The sequence below is a fragment of the Oncorhynchus nerka genome, linkage group LG4, assembly GCF_034236695.1.
Source record: "Oncorhynchus nerka isolate Pitt River linkage group LG4, Oner_Uvic_2.0, whole genome shotgun sequence".
Taxonomy (NCBI): Eukaryota; Metazoa; Chordata; class Actinopteri; order Salmoniformes; family Salmonidae; genus Oncorhynchus; species Oncorhynchus nerka.
The window spans coordinates 56,578,591-56,599,507 of record NC_088399.1 but is presented as its reverse complement, the minus strand read 5'-3'; the positions used below and the strand labels follow the sequence as shown (position 1 = coordinate 56,599,507).

Here is a 20,917-nt window from a genome sequence, read left to right as displayed (position 1 = left end):
ATTGTTTGATATAATACTAATTGTTTGCCATAATGTTCATTTAATGTTGTAAATGACTATTGTAGCTGGAAACGACAGATAAAAAAAATTGAATTTCTACATGGGCGTACAGAGGCCCATTATCAGCAACCATCACTCCTGTGTTCCAATGGCACATTGTGTTAGCTAATCCAAGTTTATCATTTTAAATGGCTAATTGATCATTAGAAAAACCCTTTTGCAATTATGTTAGCAGAGCTGAAAACTGTTGTCCTGATTTAAAGAAGCAATAAAACTGGCCTTCCACTTAAGCCAAATTTTGCTTTGACGTCAATGGAAGACTAACCGAACATTCGCCCATTCAAGAAAACCTTCCACCTTTTCACATTTTACTCCTAGTTCCGGATCAGTTTCGCTTTTAGATACATGGTTATATTTGACATAAGGTTGGGGTTGAGCTGACCCTAGAGCAGTACTTATGACCAACCAACCTCTGTCTGGTGCAAGTAGATGTAATGGTTTGGCTAGGAATGAGGATGATGGTTGGGATGGGGGTTCTTTCTCTCAGTCTCCTTATGTCTTCTCTTCTGGTGTTCTTATTTATGTCCTAACAGTCACCCTGCCCTGTACGTCAGACAGGGGGTGGTGTGGAGTGGGACCGCCAGGCCGCAAGTACAAACCAGTTTCTTTCCACTGCCTTGCTCACAACGCGTTGTCTTGTGGGGGACCTGCTGTGCCCCGGTGCCACCTTCAACATCCATTCCACACTGTCCTGAGCCAACCCTTGCAACAACCACTGCATGGACAGGGTCACATTGTTGCATGGCGCCCGACAAGCGCCAAGCACGAGGTCGGGACCGCAAATTGGCTGACTGGCACGGTCCCTGCGGGTCACCCCCTTAGAAATCTCTTTGGCGCTGTGGGTACTGTATGCCTGGAGCTTTTTAAAGGTCTTTGTGAAACTTCCCGGAAACCCTGTACGTTCTATTGGGTGGCCTATTGAGTGATGTCATGGAGGAACTGGCTGCTCGTTGCTTTCTTGGTTCTCGTGCTCCCACTAGTACACAGCTTGGTTCTCGTGCTCCCACTACTACACAGCTTGGTTCTCGTGCTCCCACTACTACACAGCTTGGTTCTCGTGCTCCCACTACTACACAGCTTGGTTCTCGTGCTCCCACTACTACACAGCTTGCTGACGGCCCATTTCAAATGCTTAACGTGGAGCGTTTCCTTTTTGCAGATCAAAATCCATGAAGGAATGAATTGCCTCGCCAAGAGTTTTATTTTATCTCCATCGTGAAATAACTAGCAAATGTGCCATGTCTCCAAATGGTACTAGGGGCAAATCAAGTGGCATTTCACACAAATGAATGAGAGGGCTGAGTGTGTTTTGACTTCTTTCTTGTATGGGAGGTGGGGAGGAGGGAGAATGTGTCAGTTACTTGAACTCTGTGAGGCGTTCAATCTGAAGTGCATTTAACTCTAATGAACTTATCCTCTGCAGCAGAGGTAACTCTGGGTCTTCTTTTCCTGTGGCGGTCCTCATTAGAGCCAGTAAAGCGGCACAAATGAGGCGCATTGAGGTCCCAGCCCTGAAATGGAAGACAAAAGCCATTTTGAAAAGCATACTGTAGTGCATTAATTTTTCTGTACAACACTCCTGGCCTGCAGCGTAACCCTGTTCACACCCATGTCTGTCTTCATTGACACACTCTCTCTTTTAGGTGCTTCTTCTGCTTTTGGTGGTGCATCATCTTCATTGTGTGACCATCACTAAGATCACAGCTGTTCAGTGACAGCCACTGGATATCATCCAGATTTGAATAGGGAGGACACAATGATTCATTCCTGGCACGAGAAAATGTATTTTCTCTCCCCAAAACAATGGACAACTGCAGTGATAATCCCCCCCCCCCCCCCACAATCTCTCTCTCACTCTCATGATCTACCTGAACAACATTTGAATAACTGTTCATAGAATAACAGCCCGAATTGCATCACATATAACAAATGTTTTCTGCTCTTACGAAGGATATGTAATTAGTTCCTTCACGTCTTATCTTTGTTCCTTGAACACGTGTGCATTTATTTTAACTACAGACTAAATAGGTAGAGAAAATGCAACAAAAGCAGGGACCTCAGCAATGCAAAATATGCTGGTCCTCCGCAGTGCTGCCACTTGTTATACAGTACTCTCTTATGTGCATGCATTTTTCAATGGAGGATCCCATTAGCTACGGTAGGGGTTTGCTGCCCTGTGTACTGAGGGCTCTGCCTGCCAGATCAACAGAAGCCTGCATGGAGGGCAGTGTCAAAGCATTCTGACACCCTGGGCACCTCGCCAGTCGACTCTGCTCAACTGGACCATCAATAATGGACACCAGAGAGTAGAGAGACGAAGGTGCATTAGAGTTAACCCAATCTCAACTGGGGGAGGAATGGAATTTGGAAACGGTCCTCAGCAGCGCTCTACTTACAGGGTCTTGATTGCGTGGACTTGCATTATGGTAGGCCGCAGCCTGCGTTTCAGCTCATCCTACTAGACAAGTAGCTGAACTTGCGTGGGTGTACACTAATTATAGACCGGAGTCATGTGACTTGACCAATCACGTGTCAAGGCGGGCACTGCAGAGCTTAGCATCTCAAACAGACACTATTTGTATGGTCTTTCATTTGGTCGGGTTATTTGTGCTCATCAAAATGGTTAAACAACTGAAACGGTCCCTTGCCGCTGGTAGATCTTGTTAGATTTAGCCATACACATACAGGTGGGCACTGAATGACATGCAGGGGGAAGGGGAACAAATTAAATACACAGGTTACAATTACCTCCCTCTCCATTTCTAGTCCTTGATATCTGGGAAGTCGTGACTTGTATTTTAATAACAAGCAAGAAAAATAAATCACCTCATCATAGGCACAAACACAACACAAAGACATCTTGCTCACAGTTGACCGTTTCCATAACTTGTTCATATCCTAAATGTATTCACACAGTATGTAGGTCTAGTTCTTATCAAACACATTTACAAATGACCAGTCATTTTCTGACCAATGTCTGTCAGAATGCATTGTTCCATTTGGATTCTTCCTATCATTTTGGAAACGGCTCACTCTCGTCCCCCCCAAGTGGAAGAATGTGATTGTTCTGTTCTCGCATTCCTTCCCATATTCTATTACCTCAATTGCAGCAGTCCTGTAAATTGTCTGTTCGATTTCAACTAGACTGGTTATGGAAATACACAGAACACCTTGTCAAAGGAAAGTCATGGCCTTCAGTTTAATAGTGTTACAAAAGAACACGTTCTGACAGAATAGTAGCAACAAAAGTATTAGACTGGTGACCCTTCAGGACTATGATTCCTCACCAGTCCTGCAGTCTCTTTCAGAACATTTTGGTTTCTCATTTCGAGCTCCGAACACACACCCCTTTTTGACTCCTAGATTCTGCAAGTCAGAGCCGCAAGTCCACCGTCCGTATACTCACACAAACACTCAGATTACATTTCCTGTTGTCTTGTCTTTGAGTGGCAGATCGGTTCAGCTAGATCACCCTCATATACCTATTCCCATATCTATCTCCGTTGTTTTTTGGTTTCAAAATGTAATAAAAAGCTTATCTGATTTTCCAAAGAAAATAGAGAATGATGAGGATAGTTCACTGCTATATACACCTTTTCTATTCATATACTGTCTATACACAGCATTATATACTGTATAAGTAAATCAATATACACTGAGTGTACAACACATTAGGAACACCTTCTTAATATTGAGTTGTAACACCTTTTGCCCTTAGAACAGCCTGAATTCGTCAGGGCATGGACCCTACAAGGTGTTGAAAGCGTTCCACAGGGATGCTGGCCCATGTAGACTCCAATGCTTCCCACAGTAGTGTCAAGTTGGCTGGATGTCCTTTGGGTGGTGGACCATTCTTGATACACACGGTAAACTGTTGAGTGTGAAAACCAGCAGCATTGATAGTTCTTGACACACTCAAACCGGTGCGCCTGGCACCTCCTACCATACCCTGTTCAAAGGCACTTAAACCTGTTGTCTTGCCCATTCACCCTCTGAATGGCACATATACACAATCCAGGTCTTAACTGTCTCGAGGCTTAAAAATCCTTCTTTAACCGGTCTCCTCCCCTTCATCTACACTGACTGAAGTGGATTTAATAAGTGACATCAATAAGGGATCATAGACTGACCAGGTAAATCCTAATGTTTTGTACACTAAGTGTAAGTCAGTCAATACCAGGTGTCCTTAATATTTTTTACACTCGGTGTAAGTCAATCAATACGGATCAATGAAGCTTGAGATCTGGCCAAAGGCTCATAGATCCCAGCTGTCAGTGTACCCCCTGAACGTGGTCTGAAATCAGTTGGTTCTGACCCTCTCTAATGCTCCCTTTGCAGATGGTGTTCCTGTGTGGACTGTACCAAATTCGCCCTCGGGGGAACAACTAAAGAACGGTGGCCCGACCGCTCTAAGCTCTGCAGAGCCCTCCCCAGCCCTAAGGAAAAGAAGCCCCCATGGTGCTGAGGTAAGGGGAGATTTTTTACACACACACACCTCTTACCTTAATTACTCACCATATGCCGTATACTCTCACACATTGAGCCTCTGGGGTGTCTGTACGCGTGTTTCATCCCCGGTTAAAGGGGCCAGGTTCTTCAGAAGCATCGCGAAAGTGGTGGTTTATTGTAACTTGACAGAGGAGACGACATGACTGCTTCCAAAGATCTCTCCATCTGCGCCCGCTCTAAGGGTAGCAGAGGTATTACCCAGGCCATCAACTGATAAGGGCCTATAAATTAAGACATTTTGAACCAATCATAAACATGCATACCTTGATCATGCACAGAACAAGTGCATGCACATTTTAACGAATGCACTGTGAGCATAACACTTGCTGTATATTGTCATACACAACATTTGTTTTTCATGTGGTGCTTTCACGCTTGAGAGAGAAATTCAGCGAATCGAAGTCATGTCCTGTGTCAGAGCAAGGAGAGGAAATACGGTCTAATAAGATACAATTCTATTCATCACATGCGCCGAATACAACCGTGAAATGCTTACTTTACAAAGCCCCTAATTAACCGACAATGCAGTTTTAAGAAAATAAGAGTTAAAGAAATATTGATGAAATAATTAAAGCGTAACAAGGAAGTAACAATAATGAGGCTATGCACAGGGGGTACAGGTTAGTGGAGGTAATATATATATACAGTACCAATCAGTGTTTCTATACACCTACTCATTCCAGAATAGTAGTGAAGACTATTAAAGTGTTATATTTTATATTTGAGATTCTTCAAAGTAGCCACCCTTTGCCTCGATGAGAGCTTTGCACACTCTTTGTGTGTTATTAGTTTAAGCAGACTGTGTTTGTCTATTGTTGTGACTCGTGATGATGCGATTGCCTTTTTCCTCTGTTGTGAAAATTCCATTGCAGTGACTGTGTTGCTCAGAGGGGCGTAGGAACTCAATGCACTTCTAAAATGTTAATAGTGATGCTAGTGCCGGTTTGTGTGTGTGTGTGTGTGTGTGTGGGGGCGGGGGGGCTTCCCATGAATATCTAATAGAACAGGGGAGTTACAATTTCACAGAAATCGCTCTGTCATTTGAACCACATTGAACTTTGATTCTGACATTATTATTATTCCATCATCCCAGTTGAACGATATTTTACATTCCGAATGAGACCAAGACTCATGAGGAGATTGTCCCCTCTAACACATCGGCTGTCATGCTAAGGCATAATAACCCCGTCAAATGTTACAATTAGAACATTACTCTGTCATAAATGCTTGTCATTACAGATGAATTCTAGCCTCGTAATTACCAGACTGATTATCGCTGCGCTATTATATCCGTGCAGCGTTTTCATGTCAACTCACGGGATCGGGCGGCTCACGAGGATAGATTAATTCAACACCCATGTCAGTACACAAATCTCAATCAGAATACACAATGAGGTTGAACGGGGGGGGGGGGGGGGGGGGGGTTGTTTAAGTGGCTTTTTGATCTTGATGCGTGCTGAGAATAATTGCAATCCAGACAAATACCATCATGAGGTATACAACAATGTCTTATAAACCCAACTTGTAATTTAGAAGGATTGAAACGTAATGTAACAGGCTTTGTATGGTAAAGTAGTACTTAGTAATAGACCGCCGACTGTAATCGCTTAATGTGTCTCTGTGGTGACATTTACTACTCTTATGGATGCCCTGTACATTTTCGTGGTCATAGGTCAAACATTGAGAATAAGACTAAGTCCAGTGATCCATGCTTAAGGCAGTTATATTGTTTAAAAAAATAATAATAATTATATACTAGGCCTACGTCGATCATTTCCACACAGTCTCATTTTGCAGAGGGTGTTAGATAAATCAATGTGGAAGTTTGATGTGGTCAGGTGACTTGGTGTGTCGACAGGATAAATCAATGGCTACGTGTGCTGGTGCCAGCCTCCTCTGGGCTCACTCCCATTTGGCTAGGGGCTTCCCTATGATCAAATCCCCCATGACTGTGATGTATAGAGGATTTCCAGTGCTTGGAATTGGTGTTTGTTCGATGGCAGTTACTCAATACAAGTGTTTTTTGGTGGGGGGGGTCCATCTTCAAATGTTTCTGTGGACTATTGCAAAAAATTTGGTCACAGAACTTTGCTTATGTGGCAGAGTTCGAGGAGAGGTAGAGAGTCTGGTTAGAGGGGTTTCTATTACATGCTGAAAAGTTATTTTGGAACTCTGCTTTGTTGAGTGCCATATACAGTAAATATTTCATGTGATTTCATTGGTCAAGATTTTCTGTGCTGTGTATCTGGACTAGATTGCATCTCCAGTCTGTCTATAGGTCACAGCAATAGAGTCCACCAAAAACAATCACAACTTGAAACTTTCTGATAGTTCACCCAGACTGTGTGTCGAGACTAGCGGCTAGCTACTTCTCCAACCCCCCTTTGTTCTGATGTGTGAAACCAACATTTCATTAACGGTGCTAGAACTGGAGGGGCCTGTCGAGGAAGAGGGCAAAGAGGAGGCTAATTAGTCCAGCTTGACACATAGTTTTATCTTCTAATGATAGCCGACACCCTCATATATTCTCGATTCATTATTTTCGCTCCAATCAGGGAAGACAGAGCGTCTGCCATCTTCTGCTTCTGCCTTAGTAAGGAGAGAAGTCAAGAAGGAGTTAGAGATATGAGGAAAGGATTCATCTCAAGTGGATGGGTTTTTTAAAAACTTTTTTTGGGGCCTTTGAACTATAGTGATTTTCAGGAGTTGAGATGATAGAGGTGGCTAATGGATGTGGTGGATAGAGTGATTGACAGGGGTTACATGTGCTCGTCAGAACTGCAGGGATGAACTTAGTAGAGTTTAGAGGAGCTGGTGTCAAGCCTGCCCCCTGGTGGCTTTGAAATACACTGCTCAAAAAAATAAAGGGAACACTAAAATAACACATCCTAGATCTGAATGAATGAAATATTCGTATTAAATACTTTTTTCTTTACATAGTTGAATGTGCTGACAACAAAATCACACAAAAATTATCAATGGAATTGATTTGGTCTGGATTTGGAGTCACACTCAAAATTAAAGTGGAAAACCACACTACAGGCTGATCCAACTTTGATGTAATGTCCTTAAAACAAGTCAAAATGAGGCTCAGTAATGTGTGTGTGGCCTCCACGTAACTGTATGACCTCCCTACAACGCCTGGGCATGCTCCTGATGAGGTGGCGGATGGTCTCCTGAGGGATCTCCTCTCAGACCTGGACTAAAGCATCCGCCTCTGTCACGTCTGTCACATGTGCTCAGTGTGAACCTGCTTTCATCTGTGAAGAGCACAGGGCGCCAGTGGCGAATTTGGCAATCTTGGTGTTCTCTGGCAAATGCCAAACGTCCTGCACGGTGTTGGTCTGTAAGCACAACCCCCACCTGTGGACGTCGGGCCCTCATTACCATCCTCATGGAGTCTGTTTCTGACCGTTTGAGCAGACACATGCACATTTTGCAGGGCTCTGGCAGTGCTCCTCCTGCTCCTCCTGCTGGATTTTTGCCCTCCTACGGCCTCCTCCACGTCTCCTGATGTACTGGTTTGTCTCCTGGTAGCACCTCCATGCTCTGGACACTACGCTGACAGACACTGCAAACCTTCTCGCCACAGCTCGCATTGATGTGCCATCCTGGATGAGCTGCACTACCTGAGCCACTTGTGTGGGTTGTAGACTCCATCTCATGCTACCACTAGAGTGAAAGCACCGCCAGCATTCAAAAGTGACCAAAACATCAGCCAGGAAGTATAGGAACTGAGAAGTGGTCTGTGGTCACCACCTGCAGAACCACTCCTTTATTGGGGGTGTCTTGCTAATTGCCTATAATTTCCACCTGTTGTCTATTCCATTTGCACAACAGCATGTGAAATGTATTGTCAATCAGTGTTGCTTCCTAAATGGACAGTTTGATTTCACAGAAGTGTGATTGACTTGGAGTTACATTGTGTTGTTTAAGTGTTCCCTTTATTTTTTTGAGCAGTGTATATTGTAGCCACAGCATCATACTTCTTTGCTGATGTTCTTTTTACTCTTTGGCAGCCATTCTCATTATGGGCTATAGGCTATACTATGGCCTACTGTAGGACATATAAGTGTCTGTGTCACAGAATATGTGGTGTGATGGCTCTTAAATGCAAGGAGATTCATGCCGTATTACTATATAGTCCGTTCACACCTTGACTCGTCTGTGACATTGCCTTTAACACCATACACAAGCCAAGGGGAAGTGTGTAGCTCATGGAGTTTCCATACACTCTTGACTCTATGCTTATTCTCTGTTTTTTAAAGCAGCATCAGTCATTAGATTTGTTCTTCTGATTCAGGAAGAACAGAAGCAGTAAAAACATGATGTTTAAAATGGCGTTTAACATCAGGAGAAAGCACTTCATCATCTGGCAGGGGGTAAGAGTGTGCCGAGGAAAAATGGGATTTATAGTGCTTGTGTTGGCAGAAATCAGGTGGTTTTATGCATTTCCAATACCCCATGCAATATTTTGGCAGGTATAATACAATAGTCCCAGCATCACTATTCTGTATGCAGAGTAGATTGCTAGTAGAGAAATGATGACAGCTATTTCATTCAATTCCTCATACCAGAGAGGCAAGGAAATGGATCTGTACTTTCTGTAACTTTGAAACTTGGATAATGGCTGAACAACATGTATTTGCTGTAACTTTGAAACTTGGATAATGACTGAACAACAAGTATTTGCTGTAACTTTGAAACTTGGATAATGACTGAACAACATAACATGTATTTTCTGTAACTTTGAAACTTGGATAATGACTGAACAACATGTATTTTCTGTAACTTTGAAACTTGGATAATGACTGAACAACAAGTATTTGCTGTAACTTTGAAACTTGGATAATGACTGAACAACAAGTATTTGCTGTAACTTTGAAACTTGGATAATGACTGAACAACAAGTATTTGCTGTAACTTTGAAACTTGGATAATGGCTGAACAACACATGTATTTGCTGTCCCAAATGACCTGGACAGGGCTTTGTAATCAAAACAAATGATCAGACTATTCAGAATACAATATTTTAGTGATGTTTACTTTGTTTAAAGGGGAAGTTCACCCCAAAACACTCCTGGGCCCGTCTTAACACTTGTCTGGCCATTTGTTAGTACCCCAGACAGTTTGTAGGTGTTTTGCTTGAGTTTTTAGATGTACAGTTGAAGTCGGAAGTTTACATACACCTTAGCCAAATACATTTAAACTCAGTTTTTCACAATTCCTGACATTTAATCCGAGGACAAATTCCCTGTCTTAGGTCAGTTAGGATCACCACTTTATTTTAAGAATGTGAAATGTCAGAATAATAGTAGAGATAATGATTTATTTCAGTTTTTATTTCTTATGTCAAATTCCCAGTGGGTCAGAAGTTTACTCAACTAGAATTTTGATTGCATTACCTTTAAATTGTTTAACTGGGTAAAACGTTTGGGTAGCCTTCCACAAGATTCCCACAATAGGTTGGGTGAATTTTGGCCCATTCCCCCTGACAGAGCTGGTGTAACTGAGTCAGGTTTGTAGGCCTCCTTGCTTGCGCACACTTTTTCAGTTCTGCCCACACATTTTCTATAGGATTGAGGTCAGGGCTTTGTGATGGCCACTCCAATACCTTGACTGTGTTGTCCTTAAGCCATTTTGCCACAACTTTGGAAGTATGCCTGGGGTCATTTTCCATTTGGATGACCCATTTGCGACCAAGCTTTAACTTCCTGACTGATGTCTTGAGATGTTGCTTCAACATATCCATATAATTTTCCTCCCTCATGATGCCATCTATTTTGTGAAGAGCACCAGTCCTTCCTGCAGCAAAGCACCCCCACATCATGATGCTGCCACCCCCGTGTTTCACGGTTGGGATGTTGTTCTTCAGCTTGCAAGCCTCCCCCTTGCCAAACAGTTCTATTTTTGTTTCATCAGACCAGAGGACATTTCTCCAAAAAGTACGATCTTTGTCCCCATGTGCAGTTGCAAACCGTAGTCTGGCTTTTTTATGGCGATTTTGGAGCAGTGGCTTCTTCCTTGCTGAGCGAACTTTCAGGTTATGTCGATATAGGACTTGTTTTACTGTGGATATAGACACTTTTGTACCTGTTTCCTCCAGCATCTTTACAAGGTCCTTTGCTGTTGTTCTGGGATTGATTTGCGCTTTTTGCACCAAAGTACATTCATCTCTAGGAGACAGAATGCTTCTCCTTCCTGAGCGGTATTTTATTTTAATTTCACCTTTATTTAACCAGGTAGGCAAGTTGAGAACAAGTTCTCATTTACATTTGTAAGTGACAGCTGTGTGGTCCCACGGTGTTTATACTTGCGTACTATTGTTCGTACAGATGAACGTGGTACCTTGCTCCCAAGGAAGAACCAGACTTGTGGAGTTCTACAATTTCTTTGAGGTCTTGGCTGGTTTCTTTTGATTTTCCCATGATGTCAGGCAAAGAGGCACTGAGTGTGAAGGTAGGCCTTGAAATACATCCACAGGTACACCTCCAATTGACTCAAATGATGTCAATTAGCCTATCAGAAGCTTCTAAAGCCATGACATCATTTTCCAAGCTGTTTAAAGGCACAGTCAACTTAGTGTATGTAAACTTCTGACCCACTGGAATTGTGATGCAGTGAATTATAAGTGAAATAATCTGTCTGTAAACAATTGTTGGAAAAATGACTTGTGTCATGCACAAAGTAGATGTCCTAACTGACTTGCAAAAACTATAGTTTGTTAACAAGACATTTGTGGAGTGGTTGAAAAACGCATTTAATGACTCCCAACCTAAGTGTATGAGCACTAAGTAGTTTAAAAAAAAATTTAACACATTTTTCAATTCAATGCCGAGACACTTTGATGTTAATGTAACGATAAATACACATAATTTTTAATGCATTTTAGGTCATTTCTGAAATGTTTTTTTGCACTAGCATTGACAGTCCAATTCACCAACCCACATTTCCTTCACACATTGCACTTGGACCTATACTCTACACACTTTCAATACATTCAGTGGTCGTTCCTCTCTCCAGTAGAGGGTAGCAGAAGATAGTGATGTAAATGAATGGATACTGCCATGTGTGATGTCAGACACTACATGATCAATAGTATGTGGACACCTGCTTGTCGAACATCTCATTCCAAACTCATCGGTATTATTATGGGGTTGATCCCCCCCTTTGCTGCTATAACAGCTTCCACTCTTCTGGGAAGGCTTTCCACTAGATGTTGGAACATTGCTGTGGGAACTTACTTCCATTCAGCCAGGAGCATTACTGAGGTCAGGCACTGATGTTGGGCGTTTAGGCCTGGCTCGCAGTCGGCGTTCCAATTCTTCCCAAAGGTGTTTGATAGGGTTGAGGTCCGGGATCTGTGCAGACCAGTCAAGTTCTTCCACGCCAATCTCGACAAACCATATCTGTATGAACCTCGCTTTGTGAAAAACAGCCCCGGACTATGCATTCGGGCAGGTAGCGTTCTCCTGACAAACCCAGAATCGTCCGTCAGACTGCCAGATGGTTGAAGAGTGATTCTTCACTCCAGACATCGCATACCACTGCTCCAGAGTCCAATGGCGGCGAGCTTTACGCCACTCCAGCCGAAACTTGGCATTGCGTATGATGAGCTTAGGCTTAATGCGTAGCTGCTCGGCCATGGAAACCCATTTCGTGAAGCTCCCGAAAAAAGTTCTTGTGCTGACGTTGCTTCCAGAGGCAGTTTGGAACTCTGTAGTGAGTGTGGCAACCGAGGACAGACGCTACGCGCTTTAGCACTCGGAGGTCCCATTCTGTGATCTTGTGTGGCCTACCACTTCGCGGCTGAGTCGTTGTTGCTCCTAGACATTTCCACTTCACCATAATAACACGCAGAAATTTGACGAACTGACTTGTTGGAAAGGTGGCATCCTATGACGGTGCCACGTTGAAAGTCACTTTTGTGTATGTAGTGTATCTTAAACAACATTCACTGTGTAGTTGTCGTGGTCATATACACAGAGGGTACACTACATTAGGCACAACCTACCTAATATTGAATTGCACCCCTTTTTGCCCTCAGAGTATGGACTTTACAAGGTGTCGAAAGTGAATTCACTTAGTCAGTCTGTCATGGAAAGACCAGGTGTTCCTAATGTTTTGTGTACACAGTAAATACCATCATTAAGGGAGTGAAAAAAAAGTCAGTTTTCATTTCTGAGAGAAATAAAACGAAAGTATCATCCCCGTAAGCAAGATCCCTGTCAGAAAACAACAACCCTTCACAGGCTCTTCGCCAGCCTCTTCCCTCAAACGTAATTCAGACAGGGTGGCAGGGTGACTTAGGGAGCCACCTGAGTAATTTATCTACACTCCTTACTAAACTCTCTCAATGCTTCCTGTCACTGAGACCTAATATAATATTATACTGAACAAAACTATAAACGCAAGATGCCGCAATTTCAAAGATTTTGCCGAGTTCCGGTTCATAGAAGGAAATCAGATCCTAATCTATGGATTCCACATGACTGGGCAGGGGCGCAGCCATGGGTGGGCCCTCGTCACCCACTGGGGAGCCAGGCCCAGCCAATCAGAATGAGTTTTTCCCCACAAAAGGGCTTTATTACAGATAGAAATAATCCTCAGCCCCCCGTCACAAGGTGCATGGTCCCTTTCCACCTCCTCAGAGCAGGTGAAGAAGCCGGATGTGGAGGGGCTGGCGAGATTGTGAGGCCATATGGATGTAATGCCAAATTCTATAAAAACGACAGAGGCAGCTTATGGTCGAGAAATGAACATTCAATTCTCTGGTAACAGCACCGTTGGACATTCCTGCAGTCATCATGCCCATTGCATGCTCCCTCAAAACGTTAGACTTCTGTGGCATTGTGTGACAAAACTGCACATTTTTTGTGGCCTTTTATTGTCCCCAGAACAAGGTGCTCCTGTGTAATGAATATGTTGTTTAATCAGCTTCTTGATATGCCACACCTGTTAGGTGGATGGATTAACTTGGCAAAGGAGAAATGCTCACTAACAGGGATGTAAACAAATTTGTGTGTATGGAACATTTCTGGCATCTTTTTATTTCAGCTCATGAAAATGGGACCAAAACTTTACATGTTTCGTTTCATATTTTTGTTCAGCATATAAACACTTCCTCAAAGTTGTCTCATTTCAGTCTTACTTCAAAGCTCTGACAACATGTCCCTCTCTGTGTTTGGAAGGCTCATTACTTTGTCTGAGACGGCTCAGAGACTTCAGAGGTCTCAAAACCCACTTTGTCTGAGTCTCAATTTCGAGTTTTCTCTCTGTTTTGTCTGTCTTCTGAGAGAAAGTCATTAGAGATTTGGTTCTGTATTTTGTTTTGACAGCCCTGTGTTTTCAAAGGGGTTGAGGGGGAGATGTTTCTATGCTAATCCTCTCGCTACGGGATTGAGTTGTTGTTCAAATATGGGGGGCTTATAGTTGTCCTGTTTCACACATACATGTACAAGTGTGTGGTGTGAAATGCCATCGTTATACTTTAATTCATCTCGCTTGTGTGGCTTTACTCAGGTTTTTACAGCAGAGCAACTAAGACTTTGGAAATATCAAAATGTGAAACTAAGCTTCACATAAATGTTGGCTTATCTGAGACAGAACATAGAGCTGTGAGCGAAATGGAAATAATTGACTCATTGCCAGTTCAGCTTGCCTTGATGTCCAGGGTCCTTAAACTCTGTCACCGTACTCGTCATGATGAGCTGTTTGATTCGAATGGGAACCACACAGAGCAGCACATTTTTTTTTAAATTTAATATTTTTTATATATATTTTTTTACTGTATGATAAATAATGAGGAAATCTAGTCTAAAACCATTATCTCAAACTATCGGCCACATTAATTAGAATCGTGACACTGGGAGAAACTAATGATGCACTGTATGAAAATGGGATTCAGTTCAGTGTAATATCTTTGATCTCCAGTGGAATCTCTTTGATCTCTCTCTGTCTCTGTGTGTGTCTCTCTCGTATGTGTGTCTGTATGTATGTATGTGTGTATGTATGTGTGTATGTATGTATGTGTGTATGTATGTATATTTCAACAAGTGTGTGTAGTTCAACAAGTGTGTATATTTCAACAAGTGTGTATATTTCAACAAGTGTGTATATTTCAACAAGTGTGTGTAGTTCAACAAGTGTGTGTAGTTCAACAAGTGTGTGTAGTTCAACAAGTGTGTGTAGTTCAACAAGTGTGTGTAGTTCAACAAGTGTGTGTAGTTCAACAAGTGTGTGCGTATATGAGCAACGCTCCCCTCCTTAAATGCCTCGCTGATGAAACTCCCCATGATTATTTATAAATGAAGGAGCTCTGCTCCCAGCTTTACTTGCCTCATTTCCACAGGAACATATTTAGGTCTGATACTAGCAAGCTCAATTGACATGGGCATTGATCCAGTCAATGCATCCGTGATCCTTGTAGATCTCAGTCTAGTCTTGGCATTGGATCTGTAGATTTTAGATGCACGTATGGTCTAAGTTTCAAATACGTTCATTTGTCCAAGTAGCATGTCCCTCCCTGTGCATATGTTCTTGGCTGTTCTGAATGCATGTTGACCCTCGGTCTGTTTTGGTTGGGTAGCAGCCTGTGCTGTTTGAGGTTGCAGCGGAGACCCATGGTCTTGACATGGCTGCTGCCTGTGGAGGTTAGCAGGCATTGCTAGTAGGGAGAGGGATGAGACGGGCAGCAGCAGCTTGGAAAGAAAGCTCTTGGGACGAAGAAGAGTAGCAAGCGTGTTGGTATTCCTAGATGTTGCATTTGGCCTGACACACTGACCAACAAGGCAGCTTGAAAATGGTCAAAACCATATTTTTTTCTTTATGTTTCAACATTTGTGCAGGGTTGGGAGGCAGACAGGAGCAAGGGTGTGAGTATGGTAGATGTGTGGGGGGGGTACTGTAATTTTGGGGAGAAGATGGGAGAGATGTGCGCTCATTCACGCTCTATCTGGATGCTTTTCTCCAGTTATTTTAGATTTTGTTTTTGCGTCAACCTCGAGGGCTCATCTGTGCTTTTCTTTGTCTTGGATTTTGTCTCTGTTTTTTTGTTGTTGTTGTTGCAATTCCTTCCTGGTACCTTGGGGAGAAGTGTAACTGCTATAATGCTATCTGTTTAAAAAAGAAGAAGAAGTGAAACAAGTAGAACATATGTCCTGACATGACCTCTCCATTGGAACACGTCTATGGCTCCTGACATAAAGATGGCTTTATTGGACAGTTTGACAGTATAGACAGCCACAATAGGTAAACAATATGGGGTCTAATAGTCATCACTTGTTTGAGCCCATCCAAGTAATTGTCTCATTGTTTTACCTACATTATGCTCAGGAGTGACTGTTTCTGGGCCCATATTTATAAAGTATCTCAGAGCAGAAGTGCTGATCTAGGATCAGCTTTGCCCTTTTAAAACAACATGTATAAGACTACATGGACTAAGACTGATTCTACATCAGCACTTAATGCTCTGAGACGCTTTATAAATATGGTCAATGAGCAGCTCATATCTGATCCAGGATCCGTTTCTATGGATATTTCTCAGGGTTGGAGAGGCAGACAGCGCAGCTCTTTTCCCTCTGTGCTGATCAACATGCCACGCTGTGAATTCACCCTGCTTCTGTTTCATCTGTCGGTATCCAAACAGATTGTACGTTTCTGCTGTATGAACTAGTGTTTTCAGTATCTGTCATGTGCTCTGAGGCTGATCCATTCTCTGTTTGGAATTAGTTGAAACTGGAGCAGCTGTTTAAGTGAGCAATTCCCGAGACAACAAAAGAACTCGCTCAGGACTAATGGAGAAGTTTTTTTTTTCCGGCTGACTGAACATTTCATTTTCATTTTATTTACCACAACAAAGTTGACATCTCACTGTGTTTCCAAGGATCTAATTCTTCAGCATATGAAACCAAGGGGAACAGAGCAGAAAGAAAGCACGTGGGCTAGTTATGTGCTGAAAAGGTGAAACAAGGACACCATTATATCAAAAGGTCAGTATAGAAGTGTGATGTTGGCCCTCTTCACCTGCAATGGGCGAGGGACGGGACCAGCGATCGGGGGATGTCATGGCATTTGGTGGAGGATGAGAAGGACTGAGGTGGGTGTTGAATAGACCTAAAAGGTTAGTCTGCTCAAGTCCAGGGAAAAAAAAAGAGTTGGCCTTTTTGAAGTGAGAGCATGAGCAAACTTTCCCCCCTATCCCAGCTCTCCGCCCACACACTCCCCCGATGCCTGGAGAGAGGGAAAGGGAGAAAGGGAAAAGGAGATGGTGTGGATCAAACACACCATCATGTATCATGTGAAAGCCAGGAGAGGGGGAGAAGGAGTAGGGGAGAGGTAGGGAGGAGAGCGAGAGAGAGCACTTTACTTGAACTCCTCTCTCTCTTAGTCACGCACTAGACTGGGGTCTTACCAACACCACAGCGCATGTCTCATCTTCAGCAGGGCAGCTCTGCCTCTGCACAACATTCTCTCAGCACAACAAGTCGTCAGGAAAGGAAGCTGAAGGAGCTTTAACTGAATATCGCTCCAAAGGTATAATTGTGGGGGGTTTTCTATTTGTAGTACTCTGCAACGGTGACGCGGTGGGTAGAAACTCTGCTTCGGGACTTTGTGGACACCTGGTGGGTTAGTTCTGTGTGTCTCTAATCGGTGTCTCTTTCACACATACACACAAGCCTACTGGAGATGAGCTCCAGCTGCACTGAGAGCAAGCCTGTATCTTCTCAACCATGCAACGTAAGTGAGGGTGTTTAAAGGTTGTGTGTGTGTGTGTGTGTGTGTGTGTGTGTGTGTGTGTGTGTGTGTGTGTGTGTGTGTGTGTGTGTGTGTGTGTGTGTGTGTGTGTGTGTGTGTGTGTGTAATATGCCTGAGAGTGTTAGGTCATGTGTGCATTTACCAAGTAATGGTTCATTCTGTTTGTATAAGGCATTGCAGGCTGTCATTTCCTGCTACTAACAACCGTATTCTGTTCTACATTCAGTGACATTTTTGGTGACATTAGGTGGCAGTCTGTCACGTGTCAGATGCACACTGTACATGGTTAGAGAAAGAAATAACAAGAGGGAGAGGGAGGAGAAGACAGTGTTTGTTGCCCACTGGAGCACTTTCCTGCATTATACAATGGGCTCTTTTTTTCTTCCCTGAGTTACTGCAGGAGATCTTCTTTTTAACCTTTTAACGGACGACACAACCCTGTCCACGTTCACTGCAACATCTCAACTATATCAAAGCCTTGTCAAGGCATTGTGAGTCCGGGCAGCGCTGAAGGGCACTAAGCTGTTGGAAGGAATCAGGCAGTGCACTCTCAGGGAAATTCTCCGAGGCATACCTCGACCCCCTGCGTGTCGCTGAACCATCATTACAAGGATCCAACCGTAAACCGGTGCATGGAACAATGGAATTGGTTGCGTTCCCTGCCTGGTATTTACATATTCCTATTTAATGGGTCCTTCTGTCCTATGGCTCTGCTCCTATGGGTCCGTATCTACTCTCTGAATAATGAATGGGACTTTATGTAGTGCTTGGATTAGCAATGAAAATAAGACAATGCAAAAGCAAAAATGGAGTCCTCTTCTAATTGTGGATGTGTCCAATGTTGTCACAATAAGGAGGGGATCGGTATGAGAAAATGATTATCTATTACACTGATTATCTGGGTTCTCCAGACAATGTCAGGCATAACACCCTTCAGTGATAGATGTTATGACATCCATGTATATGTACAATCGTTTTTGAATATTTTGTTTATCCAGGAAGTCCCATTGAGGTCAGAAGTAGGACTGTTAGGGTGACTCTATTACCGCCACACCAGTCATGAAGGCAGTCTGACTCCACGTGACCTTTAAGTCGCTGTAATTAGGCTTCTCCAAGCTCTGATGCTGCTACTGGTCATATAGTAGCCTGCCTAACTTGCTAGGCTGGTACTGTCCCTCTAATCAGTCTGACATCGATGCAAAAGTATTTGAAAATCTAATCAAACACTTCATGAGAGCCCATGAGCTCATGTTGTGTAACATTTCTATAGGCTATGCAATTGCGTGAGAAAACAAGGTGATGGCCTCTACTAAAAAGAGGACTCCATCAGCTTTCTATAGGCTAGATCTACTATATTTATTTCTCAACTTTCCTAATATTAAGCACATTGTTTATCTTTACAACAGGAGTATAGCCTACCTGGCTGGCATGAAAATGAGCCACGGGAAAAGCGTCCTCCATTCACTATTTAAGTGCATAGACGACATGTATTTTTTTATTCCCTTGACCCTGTTTCGAAACAGGTGCATGATAATGGTCCATTCTAAATGATAACTAATTTCATCCATATATTATATAGTATATGCTTTATTTTTTTTTACCTTTATTTTAACCAGGTAGGCTAGTTGAGAACAAGTTCTCATTTACAACTGCGACCTGGCCAAGATGATAAAGCAAAGTGACAAAAACAACAACACAGAGTTACACATGGAATAAACAAACATACAGTCAATAACACAATAGAAAAGTCTATATACAGTGTGTGCAAATGAGGTAGGAAAAGTGAGGTAAGGCAATAAATAGGCCATGGTGGCGAAGTAATTACAATATAGCAATTAAACCCTGGAATGGTAGAATGTGCAGAAGATGAATGTGCAAGTAGAGATACTGGGGGTGCTAAGGAGCAAGATAAATAAATAAATAAATACAGTATGGGGATGAGGTAGCTTGGATGGGCTATTTCCAGATGGGATATGTGCAGTGATCTGTGAGCTGCTCTGACAGCTGTTGCTTAGAGCTAGTGAGGGAGATATGAGTCTCCAGCTTTAGTGATCCTTGCAGTTTGCTCTCGTCATTGGCAGTAGAGAACCGGAAGGAGAGGCGGCCGAAGAAAGAACTGGCCTTGGGGGTGACCAGTGAGATATACCTGCTGGAGCGTGTCGCCATGGTGACCAGTGAGCTGAGACAAGGCGGGGCTCCACCCAGCAGAGACCCTTAGATGACCTGGAGCCAGTGGGCCTGGCGAATGTAAAGACACCACTAAATTAAGAATAGTCTGATGTGTGACAATATTAGTTTATCACTTGTGAATGATGTCCAGCTTGTGCAGTAAGCAAAAAACAGCTTGCCCTTTTTTTGCAACATTTTCAAATCCTAGTCGCACACCTCATGTAGCCTAGCCCATAGACCTACAGTTGAAGTCGGAAGTTTACATACACCTTAGCCAAATACATTTAAACTTAGTTTTTCACAATTCCTGACATTTAATCCGAGGACAAATTCCCTGTCTTAGGTCAGTTAGGATCACCACTTTATTTTAAGAATGTGAAATGTCAGAATAATAGTAGAGAATGATTTATTTCAGTTTTTATTTCTTATATCACATTCCCAGTGGGTCAGAAGTTTACATACTCAATTAGTATTTGGTAGAATTGCCTTTAAATTGTTTAACTTACATTTACATTTAAGTCATTTAGCAGACGCTCTTATCCAGAGCGACTTACAAATTGGTGCATTCACCTTATGACCTCCAGTGGAACAGTAGTGCATCTAAATCTTTTCAGGGGAGGGGGTGAGAGGGATTACTTTATCCTATCCTAGGTATTCCTTAAAGAGGTGGGGTTTCAGGTGTCTCCGGAAGGTGGTGATTGACTCCGCTGTCCTGGCGCGTGAGGGAGTTTGTTCCACCATTGGGGGCCAGAGCAGCGAACAGTTTTGACTGGGCTGAGCGGGAACTGTACTTCCTCAGTGGTGAGCAGGCCAGAGGTGGATGAACGCAGTGCCCTTGTTTGGGTGTAGGGCCTGATCAGAGCCTGGAGGTACTGAGGTGTTCCCCTCACAGCTCCGTGTGAGGCAAGCACCATGGTCTTGTAGCGGATGCGAGCTTCAACTGGAAGCCAGTGGAGGGAGCGGAGGAGCGGGGTGACTTTGAGAGAACTTGGGAAGGTTGAACACCAGACAGACTCGTTCTGGATGAGTTGTAGGGTTTAATGGCACAGGCAGGAGCCCAGCCAACAGCGATTGCAGTAATCCAGACGGAGATGACAAGTGCCTGGATTAGGACCTGCGCCGCTTCCTGTGTGAACTCTGCGGATGTTGTAGAGCATGAACCTACAGGAACGGGCCACTGATGTTAGTTGAGAACGACAGGGTGTTGTCCAGGATCACGCCAAGGTTCTTAGCGCTCTGGGAGGAGGACACAATGGAGTTGTCAACCGTGATGGCGAGATCATGGAACGGGCAGTCCTTCCCCGGGAGGAAGAGCAGCTCCGTCTTGCCGAGGTTCAGCTTGAGGTGGTGATCCGTCATCCACACGGATATGTCTGCCAGACATGCAGAGATGCGATTCGCCACCTGGTCATCAGAAGGGGGA

At 43.4% G+C, this 20,917-nt stretch overlaps 1 protein-coding gene across 1 annotated transcript in view; it reads left to right on the top strand.

Moving 5' to 3' along the window:
• Nucleotides 1–20,917, top strand: part of LOC115128233 (oxysterol-binding protein-related protein 10-like) — a 150,899-nt gene that overhangs the window by 103,835 nt on the left and 26,147 nt on the right. The window contains exon 7 of the mRNA XM_029657907.2: nucleotides 4,399–4,526. Within this exon, the coding sequence (XP_029513767.2) occupies nucleotides 4,399–4,526 (128 nt within the window). The remainder of the gene's footprint in view (nucleotides 1–4,398; nucleotides 4,527–20,917) is intronic.